The sequence below is a fragment of the Dendrobates tinctorius genome, unplaced genomic scaffold (genome assembly GCF_039654945.1).
Source record: "Dendrobates tinctorius isolate UK_male_01 unplaced genomic scaffold, ASM3965494v1 ptg000051l, whole genome shotgun sequence".
Taxonomy (NCBI): Eukaryota; Metazoa; Chordata; class Amphibia; order Anura; family Dendrobatidae; genus Dendrobates; species Dendrobates tinctorius.
The window spans coordinates 8,798,376-8,810,916 of NW_027361719.1; the positions used below are offsets into that span (position 1 = coordinate 8,798,376).

The window sequence follows — 12,541 nt, forward strand, 5'->3', positions numbered from 1 at the left end:
AGTGTCCTCTGATATAGAGCTATAGATTGTAACCCTACAATAAGGGGCAACATGGATGGGGAATTATCAATTGGATTGACTGTAGATTGTCTGGATATGACAGTATCATTTTCCTTGTATTGAATAAATAATGTTTGCCTGTCACTAGTGTGTCTTCCTACCCCAAAATTATACCAATTCCCCACTCCCTTTTTTTCTATTTGTACCGGATGTTGTGCAGCCCTCCTCTTTTTAAGTTCTATCACTATTGTGATATGTGAAGTTATTAGATTTCAGCCCAAATTACCAAATATGTGACTTGTCCACAGGTTTAGTTTAGCCTATTATTTGACCTACATGTACTTTTCATGTGTTTTGCTGTAACTTGCAACTTAATAGTTGCGTTTCTTGTAAAGAATAGGATGGCTTACTTGTCATATTTCCCCCTTTTCTTTCAGTCGGAGTTACTCCAATGTCTCCAGTATCAGTTTTACCAGGTAGGTATATAATTGGCTCTTGGATCTTTTTCACACATCATTTAGCAATCACTAGGTACAATGACTGAAATGTCCCATTAAGAAGGACTTCTGAAATGCAAGCTTCTTAGAAATCCGATATTCTTTATAAAATATAATCTGATTTTCCTAATGTTAAGTGTTAGGAGGTGACTTCCACAACTGATGGTTAGACCAGCAACCCACGCCATTATAGCTGCCGTCTTCTAACCAGGCACTGTTCTGTTCATATCTTATTGGACATGGAAAGTTGTACTAGCCGCAATTGTAGAAAATATTGGATGCAGACCCCAAGATTACAATATTGCAGGACCCCCCCAAATGGTGGTTTTGCCCACTGCACTGCAAGTGGATGATGTTGCTAGAAGTTTAACCTGACTCCAACATCAGTCATATGTATTCTCAGCTTGACCAAACCTGCAAGTGTTTCCTTGCTACTTTCCCCAGTAGCAGAAGCCTATTTCTCGATAATGAACTGGGAACCCAATACACTTCCGATAGTTGGCTGGTGAGGCCTGTACCAATAGTTAGTTGTCATTATTGTACTTGTATAGAGCCATCGTATTCCACAGCATTTTACAGAATTTATCATCACTGGTAAATTCCCTATCAGTATGGCTTTCGAGTGTGGGTGGAAACCAGAGAACCAGGAGGAAACCCACCCAAACACGGGGAGAGCATACAAACTCCTTGCAGATGTTGTCAGTGGTGGGATTTGAACGTAGGAGCCACAGTGGTGCTCATCAATAGTTGATGGGCGGGGGGGCTTTTATTAAGCTACAATATAATAACGCTTTACAGTTTGCACACATTTTCATCACTGTCCCCGATGGGGCTCACAATCTAAATTCCCTATCAGTATGTCTTTGGAGTGTGGGAGGAAACCAGAGTACCCGGGGGAAACCCACCCAAACACGGGGAGAACATACAAACTCCTTGCAGATTTTGTCCTTGGTACAATATCTCTCTCTTCCTCCATTATGTAATGTCCATTAGTAGCTGATGCTGACGTTTCCGGTACGAGAGGTCTATACTTCTATACTCCAACTATTTTGCTTCCATGGAGCATCATATAGTTAGTCCTAAATAAAAAACAAAGAAAAAGTCAGGCTAGAGAAGTTCTAAATAAAATATACCTGAAGCTGGAGACTCCTCTGCCACTGACTTGACTTTCATAGGCCATATATCAAAGAGAAATGTGTCTTATCACTTATAGTTAATGTTGATAGAGTAAAAATGTAGGACACCCGAGTGAAACCAAAGTCTTTAGCAGATATCAACACTGTGATTTCAAAGAGGCTTTGCATCGTGTGAGACCAGTGATGGTCGACCACCTTCATACTGTCTGATTTTTGAAGACAAGTCAGTCATACGATACTCCGATAAGTTTTATTGCATCTTAAAGTGATCACAATGAATCTCATACCAGAATGAAGTTACTTCTCTTAGGTAATTCCATTTTCTTTATTTTTAAACTTCCGATTCTGTCCCCAGATTTTTGTTCTCATTTTTCATTTTCTGTGCATAGTTCATAAAATCTCAAGACAATAATATATGAAATGCAGCTTCACCAATAAGCTTCTTCCACCTGCACTTTTAATGCTTCAGCCAGTGGGACCGAAGAGGGTGCTCAGCCAGCTGAGACTCCTGCCTGGAAGCATCTGTGTGACCTGCAGGTCGCAGGATCTAATCCCGGCTAGCTCTGCTCACTCTTTCATCCTTTCCAGGTAGATACACTGAAGACCGATGATAATTGAAGTGCTGTCTTCCTGTATTTGTAAAGGCATTTTTATACTGAAGGATAACTTGGGACTGCTTAATAGCATTTTTCCCCTTGTGTGGCAGAAACCTAGAGTGAGCACACCCTTTGAGAGGAATGGCTGCCTATTGGGAAAACCTTAAGATTTTAAAAGTCCCAGTAGTTTATTTAGAATCACACTTTTCAATGAAACATGCATAAAAATGGGCAGTGTTATTAAATGATGGCATTTGGTCTAAAGTCCAACAAATGTTATATATCCATAATACATTAGCAGTACAATTTCTATTTTTTTTTTTTTTTTTTAAAGCAATCCTGTCAAGATTTTGCAAAGTAAACTACTAACACTGTCAGGTCGGTGCCATTACACTGATTAAAATGATACGTTGGTTGATGAAATCCGTCTTGTGGTTGTTGTTTAATCTGTATTTTCAGTTCTCAGTTAATGAGATTCTGGTGCTCCGGGTTGGCGTGTGTGTGTGTGTGTGTGTGTGTGTGTGGGGGTGCTTTATGTAGTGCTCTGTTCTCATATTCATACTTGAATGACCGGGCCACTCTGATCCTTCAATGACCTGCCTCCTATTTACATACTGCACTTGTGCAGTTTATATTGGGATCTTTGTAAAAAAAAAAAAAAAAAAAAAATTTCCCTCTCCAACAAAATGGCAGCAACACCATGTTGGAGGGAAAATAAATTGTCTGCAGGAAAATGAAAGCGGCACTTGCGCAGTAGCATCTATCGGCAAGCATTAGATGCTACTGTGCAAGGCACCGCAACCATTTTGCTGTAAATTTTTTTTTTTTTTTACAAAGACCACAATATGAGCTGAGCATGTGCAGTATTTAAATAGGAAGCTGGTCACTGAAGGATCAGTGACTGATCATTTAAGTATGAATATGTAATCAGAGCACCACATAAAGCACTGCCCCGGGGCATGAGAAACTCATTAACTGAAAACTGCAAATACAGAATACACAAGAAACACAAGACAGATTTCATCAACCAACGTATCATTTTAATCAGTATAACGGTGAAATCATGACAGTGCCTGTAGTTTACTTGGCAAAATCCTATAAAATACAATTGTAAAATACAATTGTTTTTTTCCTTATAATAATAAAAAAAAAATATATATATATCTCCATCCTATATAAAAAGCAATTTTTGGCTATTATTTTTATGCATGTTTCTGCAGGTGGGACAGGAGCAAAGACCCATTGGCACAATTAGACTTTACAGTTCCTATGTCCTCTCCTTATTATTTACCATAGACTGGTGTCAGATGGTGCTGTTCTATGTATTGTGCGAAAATGTGTTTTTGTTTTTTTTTTTGTTCTTTTTTAAATTAGTATTTCCCTGGTAAGTTAAAATATTTTATTTTTTTTTCTCAGATTCCAGGTACCTCTTTACTCCCTGAGGTAGCACCAAAAGATAATGGAAAAATTTGCATGGTAATAGACCTAGATGAAACGCTGGTTCATAGCTCTTTCAAGGTACGACCTGTTTGTAAACTGCAAAATAAATGGTTCCTGCACTTTACAAAGTAATGCACTGGGATTGTTCACTGATAATAAAAATGAGAGGATGTCCTTTATTTGAATTTAAATTGTTTATTTATTTATTTTTTCTTGCAGCCAATTAGCAATGCAGATTTTATCGTTCCCGTAGAGATTGAGGGGACCACTCATCAGGTGAGTGGGCAAACTTCTGTTTTTTTGTGTGTGGTTTTTTTTTTTTTTTTTTTTTTTTTTTTAAGCATTTTAATGTTTTTATCTGCTTTCAGAAGAGCAAGTGAAGTCCTCAGACTGTCATGGTTGCAGCCCGATTCAAGTAATCCAGGATAGGCTGTTTCCTCACAGCGCGGCCTACTCTTGATTACTTGTTTCAGGAAGCAGCTGATATCCCGCCTAAGACAAAGTGTAATGTTACATCTGAAGAAGGGGTTGTTTTTAAAGGTTTAATTTGTGTAAAATTACTCTTTTTACAACCACAGTTGGCTCAAATTTTTAATTTCTAATTGTATGGTAGGATAATCATATTTGACAATTTTGGAGTAGGCGCATCGGCATCATACAGTCAGCATAGGAATTGTTAGGGGTAGACCATACAGCATGTAACTAAAAAAAAATTACTTTTTCAATTATCCTCTGGTTATTTCACAGTAACAAACTTTGGTATACTTAATTGCTGTATTTATTTCCATCTCTCTCAAACATTATGCTGCAGTGCTGTTTCAGTGCCAGTTAATGCTCCTTTAGAAGCTGACTTCAACTGCTGCTCAGCAAGATCTGTACACTGTATATTGGAACAGAGTACAGCAGTTTCCCTGTCTGCGTATGGGTGGGTAGCATAGAGGCTCAGACATGGGAAATTTCCATACACAGACTGAATCTAGTGCATGGAATTTGATGATCAGAATTTGAGAGGCTTCTAAAGTACAGTAACATGAACTGACAGTGAAGCAGCACTGTAGTATATTGTTTCAGAGAGAAGTAAGCAAAATAAGGTAATTAAGTTCATTACAAAAATGCATGAGTTTGTGATGCCTGAGAATAATTTTAAAGAAAGAAAGACACGTATGCAATGTAATATTACTGATCTAGCGATTGTTGGCATGCAGGCTCGGACTGGCCTGCAGGAGAACAGGAGAATCCTCCGATGGGCCCCTCTGCAAGAATAGTCCACCACCCTTTTATATGAGCAGTATTTGGCACTATATACTTGAATCATTCTGTACAGACAAAGGCAGAATCTTACTCATTTTAACAAGCTACCCAGTTCTTTGTTATATAAATTTATATTTGAGGATAATGTCACATTTTCATGTAGCTGAAAAATGGGGCCCTAGAGTTGGTTACTGGTGGGCCCTTGGCTTCCCAGTCCAACACTGTGTGTAGGGTACAGTGCCACATCAACAAATACATGTGACTAAGCATATTACAGCAATACAGTTGTGTAATAAACTTTATACTTTATTCAACTAGTTGTTACATCGTGTGTGTGTGTGAAAAAAAAAAATAAATAAATAAAATAATTAAATTACAATCTAATGGATCCCTTTCTCTGATGTTCATTTCTTCCTCCTTAGGTGTATGTTCTAAAGAGGCCTTATGTGGATGAGTTTCTGGAAAGAATGGGAGAGCTCTATGAATGTGTACTTTTTACTGCTAGTCTTGCCAAGGTAATGAGAAGCCTCTACACATCTACACAGACGAGCAGCAACTCAACTGACCGTGATAGAAATATTTTATTCTAACAAACATCTGTCCCGATTGACACTGAGATTTTTCCCTTTTAGTGCCGATATGTTCATGACTTTTTTCTGTTGTACCTTGCTTAGTTTATCATTATTGTTCCAAGTACTAATATTTCCTCCTAGCATTTCCCTTTCCACCTCTCCCACTCGTTTAATTTGAAGTCCAAGATTTTACAACATTCTAGCCCTGTTCTATTGTGAAGTACCATATACAATTATACTATTTAAATGTCGCTTAAAAATATTTTTTTTATGTATTAAAAATCCCAGTGGTGACCGGTACTCTTGGGACTAAATTTTTTGCTCATTTGTTTAGTGATTTAATTTTTATTCCCAGTATGCTGATCCAGTGACTGATCTTCTGGATAAGGAGGGAGTCTTCCGATCCCGTCTTTTCAGGGAAGCTTGTGTATTCCACCAGGGCTGCTACGTCAAAGACTTGAGCCGTCTGGGGAGAGACCTGAAGAAGACTATCATTTTAGACAACTCTCCTGCGTCTTACATCTTCCATCCAGAAAATGCTGTAAGTCATAAAGCCAAATGGCTTGCTTCACATTTGTTGCTAAATATTTTTATAGTATTTTATACTTTACATGAATTTTTGTGTGTATGTGTGTGTGTATGTATGTGATGTGTATATATATATATATATATATGTGTGTGTGTATATACAGTGCTTAACATAAATTAGTACGCCTCCTCTGTCAAGTAAGATTTGATTCAGTATCTCACTGAACACTAGAACAATTTCCTTTTTTTTTTTTTTTTTTTAACCTATACCATGAAATAAAACAAATTTTAATTACAAAATCTTCATATTTACTCAAATTAGTTGATGCAAAAAGTGAATACATTCCAGATAAAGAAAAACTGCTACATCTAGTATCTTGTATGACCTCCAGAATTTTTAAAGATAACACGAAGTCTTCTAGGCATGCAGTGAACAAGTTGGCAACATCTTTTTCCATTCTTCAAGAATGACCTCTTCTAGACCCTGGATACTTGATAGAAAGTGATGCTCAACTTGTCTCTTCAGAATTCACCACAGGTGTTCGGTTGGGTTCAGATCAGGAGACATTTGGCCAATGAACCACCTTCACCCTTTTCTTCAGAAATTCAACAGATATGTGTTTTGGATCATTGTCATGTAGGAAAAGTGCTCGTCTACTAAGGGCACGGACTGATGAAGTATCTTCTTTCAATACAGAGCAGTACATCTTTGACTTCATGACACTATCAATGAAAAGTAGCTACAGGACACCAGCAGCAGTCGTTTGGCCCCAAGTAAGGACACTGCCCCCACCATGTTTCTCTGTAGGCACCAGGCATTTGTAACAATGAGTTCAGAAAAATGTAAAGTGAAACGTGTTGGCAGTGGGGGGCTGCATGAGTGCTGCTGGTGTTGGAGAGTTACATTTCATTGATGTCGAATTCACAGATGTCCTGCTGTATACTGAAGGAGGATTCTCCATCACTCAGTGCCCTTGGTAGACGTGCACGTTTCCAAAAAGCACATCTGTTGCATTTCTGTAGAAGAACAGGGTAAAAGAGATTCAGTGGCCAAGTGTCTCCTGATCTGGACACCTATGGGGAATTCTCAAGAGATAAGTTATTTGTCACACTCCATCCAGCATCCAGGCGCTAGAAGAGGTCATTCTTAAAAAATGGAAAACTAAAGATGTTGCAATATGTCGAAAACGTGTACATTCTGTTCCAGAAGACTTGACGCTGACCTTAAAAATTATGGAGATCATACAAAATACTAATGTACTAGTTTTTGATATGGGGTGTATTCATTTTTGCATCAACTAATTTGAGTAAAACTGAAGATTTTGTAATGATTGTTATGATTAACCTTACTTTCATGTTATGGGGTAAAAATGTTCTAAGAAATTCTGTCTTGTCAAAATTTTGGAAATTGTACTTGTATTAAGTGAGATAATGCTTCAAATCTTACTTTTCACAGGGAGTGTACTCACTTATGCTGAACACTAATGGATATATTCTATACCTCAGTGCGGCTTAGCATATATAAGTACATATATAGTGTAACCTTCAGCATGTGGCGGTGTAGCGGTCTGCCTGCAGTGCTGCGGGTGTCGTAGTTTTCCACTTATGAAGGTACAGGTCGCCATTCTGTTATTTTCCAAGCTCCCTCTTTTTTTAATAACTGCACACAATAATACTGCTGACAGATTGGATTGCGAGGTAATACGGACAGGTTGCTAGGGAACCAGTAACAATAGCAGATGTCTGAATCTGCCTTTGAGAACACTGATAAAAAGTTCTTTTTACAGCATGAATGCTGCTATATTACATGTTTGCCTGAAAATGACAATTATCCCAACAGGATATATATATATATATATATATATAATATTTCATATTTTTTTTTTTTATATTGCTCCATTTTCTCAGTTTATGGAAATCCACTAGAGATGTGGGTCATGTGACTAGATTTTCTCTGCTTAATTTAAAGGGTTAACTTTTAGCTCTTTCTTCCAATGGTCCTGTCTCCTAATACCTTGTGTGACACTGTGCGGAATATAGCCAAAAACTGGCCAGCACCTCAGGGCTGAATAAAGCAAGAGTGAACAAGTGCAAGCTGCTATGACTGCATAATATACAAACAAAAGCATACAGCAGCGCTCTCTGCAAGTGCTAATATGTATGCAGACAGTGCATGTTTGACATTTAGACTGCTCTATAGCGTATACTTACAAAATGAAGCCATTTCTAATATAATAAATTTGAGCCTACTTTCTTTTGTTAGCTATATATTCTATATAGCTGTAATGTAATCTAAACTTCATGTATGCAATGTTTGCATCCATCTTGGTGCACCGAGTGCTGCTGTTTTCTTTTGTTTGTGTACTATGTGGAATATAGTCTGGTGTATTGCCATCTGTATATATGTACATTTTAATTTGGTGTAAAACACAAGTTGAAGGGGTCATAATAAAATATTCCTAATGGACGCACAGGGCAATGCCAGTCTTGTCTGTCTGGTTTTTTTTTTTTTGTTTGTCTTTTATATGTGCAGCTTGTATGGTAGAAGCATGATGCAGAATCTAATCTTGTATTCTCGTATACCAGAAACTGCAAGGGTAAATGACTTCTTTGCAGTCACTTTCCATCAGCAAGGACCTTTTAAGAGGTCCTTGCTGATAATATATTATCTGTTTAAATATAATTTGTGTTTTTTTAACCTTTTAAAATACAAAAAATGGAGTCTGTCACTACAAAATTACTATTCAAACCAAGCACAGGGGCTCAGTGCACCCTTGGTGTGGCTGAGCAATTCGGTACACTTTCCCCACCTACTTGTTTTCAATCTATCTCGCCCCTTCTTCCTTGATTAACAGCTCTGACTTTACAAGCTACATAGGATGGTGGAGATTGCATTAATTCTATGCCTCCTGTGAAGCCAGAGCTGTCAATGAATGGAAAATAAAAAGGTGGGAACGTACGCTGAAATTCTCGGCCACACCAAGGGTGCATCGGGCGATTGTACTTGGTTTGAACAGTCATTTAGTGTGGACAGACAGATTTCTTTTAATTGAATGTGCCCACTATGTTAACTCATTAGCACTTGTACCACCTGCTTGTAATATTAACTACAAGTCTTCTGATTTGCAGGTTCCCGTGCAGTCCTGGTTTGATGACATGGGAGACACAGAACTTTTAAGCCTCATCCCGATCTTTGAGGAGCTCAGTTACTCTGAGGACATTTATGCAAGTCTCGGACAGCTGAGGGCACCTTAAGACTCTTTGTCTTGACTTAGTTTTTTTTTTTTTTCAGGGGACTTTTTATATCTTTAAATATTCTTTTATTTTTGTCTTTTCAAATTTCTCACTCGCTGTGCCTTTGGCCTCAGAGGAAGAGGAACAAAAAAGATATTCAATAGTCAAATATGAATTTCGGGGAAAATTCAACTGCCCGTAACAAGCAAATCTAGCTGTGGCTTACACTCCTAATGGCTTGCATGCCGGGCGGCATGTTTGCAATGAACGCAGGGATCTCTTGCCATAACTTTTGGTGCACTAGTAGAAGACAGTGTCCTTTTTTTTTTTTTTAATGATGGTATCGTGTACCTATGGGTTTCGGTTCTCCACTACTGTTTTAGCTTTCATATCAGTTTTAATGTCAGGCTGCATCGTCACCGGAGAGGGTGCAATGCCAACATGCTGATAACTGAAGGGGCACACACAGGTACTTTTTAGAGTAAGTTAAATAATTTGACACACGTTAAGGATCGGGCTGCTTAATGGGATATATCATAAGTCTTTCACTGATTCCTTAATTCTCTACATGCCAATGTCTTTTATATGCATATTTAGCCGGATGCACTTGCCTTGGTAACGGTTGGCAGTCGCTGGCATTTAGTGCCCTTCTCAATATATACTACTTTTTGGAAACCTGCTTCTTTGGTATAATTCCATCACAAAATATTATTCCAACTCCTCTCTCTGGAAACAGATCTATACGGTATTTGTTCAAGATGGAAGCTTTACTATCCAGGTGCTGACCGCATACCCCTGCTTAATGTAAATGCCAGTGACATACAGGGTATTGTTTATTGCTGAGACATGTATGGCAGAAACACTGTGCAGACAATGGGCAGCAGGGTAAACGTTCGGCTACTTACCACCATTAACATCATATCAAAACCCATAGGTGGAACAAAAAAAATATCAGAGCCAAAGGACTTTTTATTGCTTGATGTTTTTTAGCCACTCTGAGATTATATGTAATAGTTTTTTCTAATAACTGACTTGAATCAAAGATGTTTGTCCATCTGCTGCCATGGTGGGTGGGGGAGGACAGTGGTCTCAATAGCTTTACTGTTTGGTCTCTATTGATGGCTTGATAATTGTATTTATTGAGCCCGTGGAGAGTGGTGCTTGGTAACTGAAACCTGTTACTGACCATACACTACAAAGGCAATGCCTTATTATAGCAAGGGTATGAGAAACATTCGAGTCCTTATTTATAATTCCATTGGCACTACCCAGCTGTAAGATGGCCATGGCCTCATTATGCCAGTATTTGGTCACTGAGCAGGGACTTTTCCGGATAAGTAATGAATGGAAAACCATGCAGTGCCTTTTGGCTGTTTTTAAACATAGATATTTTAAAAGCCTATAGATAAAGAGCTATTTTTTACTCTTTATAACACACATTTTTGAATTTAAGATATGTAGCGATTATCTTCAGACCTTTTTGTTTCATGCTGCCTCTCGGGTAGTGAGTGATCTACAAGAATCTGTAAGACTGTTACAAAGGAGACCTCAGGGGAAACACTCCTACTAAATTTTGCATCCTGTAACGTGGCTGAACCACTGTCACATCAGTCATCCGCGTTTTTATCTAAATAATAAAAGAAGAAAAAAAAAAAAAAGGAAAAAAAATGGACATTCCTGTGTGTCTCTTTCTATGGTGTGAGGATGTGCGTTTGGGATATAACCTTCTTAAAATGAGGGTCTACAATAAGTATTAGGTTTTCTTCTTTTTCGGTTGAGCAGCTGTTGGATGGTTTTTCAGCACATTGCTGTATTTAAGGTTCTACAAGGCTGATTGAATGGGTGAAATGTTAAAATATGTAATCCCTCTAACAGAGCATGTAATAAAATCTATTTTTATGCCCTATCTTGTATTGTGTGCCTAAATGTGAACCAAAAAGAAGTCAAGATTGTCCATTACTTTTACATACCTCAGCAGAATTTTTGCTTTCTTGGCCTTTTTTCAGAGAATATGAATAATAACACCAAAACTTTTTCTCCACTCATGGTTATTGGTTGGGTGAAGCCATTTATTGTCAAACTACTGGTTTCTCTCTTTTTTAAAGGGAATCTGTCACACTTTTTTTGACTATCGGCTGCCGGCACCGCCATCAGGGGCTTATCTACAGCATTCTGTAATGCTGTAGATAAGCCCCCGATGTAACCTGAAAGATAAGAAAAACACGTTAGATTATACTCACCGGAGGGGGCGGTCCGGTCAGATGGGTGACGTGGTCCGGTCCGGCGCCTCCCATCTTCATACGATGCCGTCCTTTTCTTCCCTTCCTGTAGTGGCTCTGGCGCAGGTGCACTACTCTGCCCTGTTGAGGGCAGAGCAGAGTCCTGCAGTGCGCAGGCGTCACAGCCACTACAGGAAGGGAAGAAGAGGACGGCATCGTATGAAGATGGGAGGCGCCGGACTGGACCGTGACACCCACCGGACCACCCCCTCCGGTGAGTATAATCAAACGTGTTTTTCTTATCTTTCAGGTTACATCGGGGGTTTATCTACAGCATTACAGAATGCTGTAGATAAGCCCCTGATGTCAATGCCGGCAGCTGATAGTCAAAAAAAAAAAAAAAAAAGGGTGACAGATTCCCTTTAAATCATAATGACAAACCAAAATATTCAAATGACCCTGATCTAAAGTTTACGTACCCCATTTCTTAATACCGTGTATTGCCCCCTCTAACATCAATGACAGCTTGTAGTATTTTGTGGTAGTTGTGGATGAGGTTCTTTATTTTCTCAGATGGTAAAGCTGCCCACTCTTCTTGGCGAAAACCTTTAAATTCCTGGGCTGTCCAGCATGAACTGCACTCTTGAGATCTCCCCAGAGTGGCTCAATAATATTGAGGTCAGGAGACTGAGATGATCACTCCAGAACCTTCACTTTGTTCTGCTGTAGCCAATGACAGGTCGACTTGGCCTTGTGTTTTGGTTCGTTGTCCTGTTGGAACGTCCAGGTACGTCCCATGTGCAGCAGTATTTGCTGATAAAGTGCTGCATTCATCTTTCCTTCAACTTTGACCAAGTTTCCTGTGCCTTTGTAGCTCACACATCCCCAAAACATCAGCGATCCACCTCCAAGCTTTACAGTAGGAATGGTGTTCCTTTCATCATAGGCCTTGTTGACCTCTCTCCAAATGTAACCTTTATGGTTGTGGCCAAAAAGTTCAGTTTTGGTCTCTTCACTCCAAATTACCTTGTTCCAGAAGTTTTGAGGCTTGTCTCTACTGTTTTGCGT

General features: G+C 38.8%; 1 protein-coding gene across 1 annotated transcript in view; it reads left to right on the plus strand.

Moving 5' to 3' along the window:
• Window positions 1-11,160, plus strand: part of CTDSP2 (CTD small phosphatase 2) — a 47,614-nt gene extending 36,454 nt beyond the window's left edge. Inside the window, exons 3-8 of the mRNA XM_073576755.1 lie at window positions 438-476; window positions 3,646-3,747; window positions 3,889-3,945; window positions 5,343-5,435; window positions 5,848-6,033; window positions 9,150-11,160. Of these exons, the coding sequence (XP_073432856.1) occupies window positions 438-476; window positions 3,646-3,747; window positions 3,889-3,945; window positions 5,343-5,435; window positions 5,848-6,033; window positions 9,150-9,275 (603 nt within the window). The 3' untranslated portion in view covers window positions 9,276-11,160. The remainder of the gene's footprint in view (window positions 1-437; window positions 477-3,645; window positions 3,748-3,888; window positions 3,946-5,342; window positions 5,436-5,847; window positions 6,034-9,149) is intronic.
• The last annotated feature ends 1,381 nt before the right edge of the window (window positions 11,161-12,541 follow it).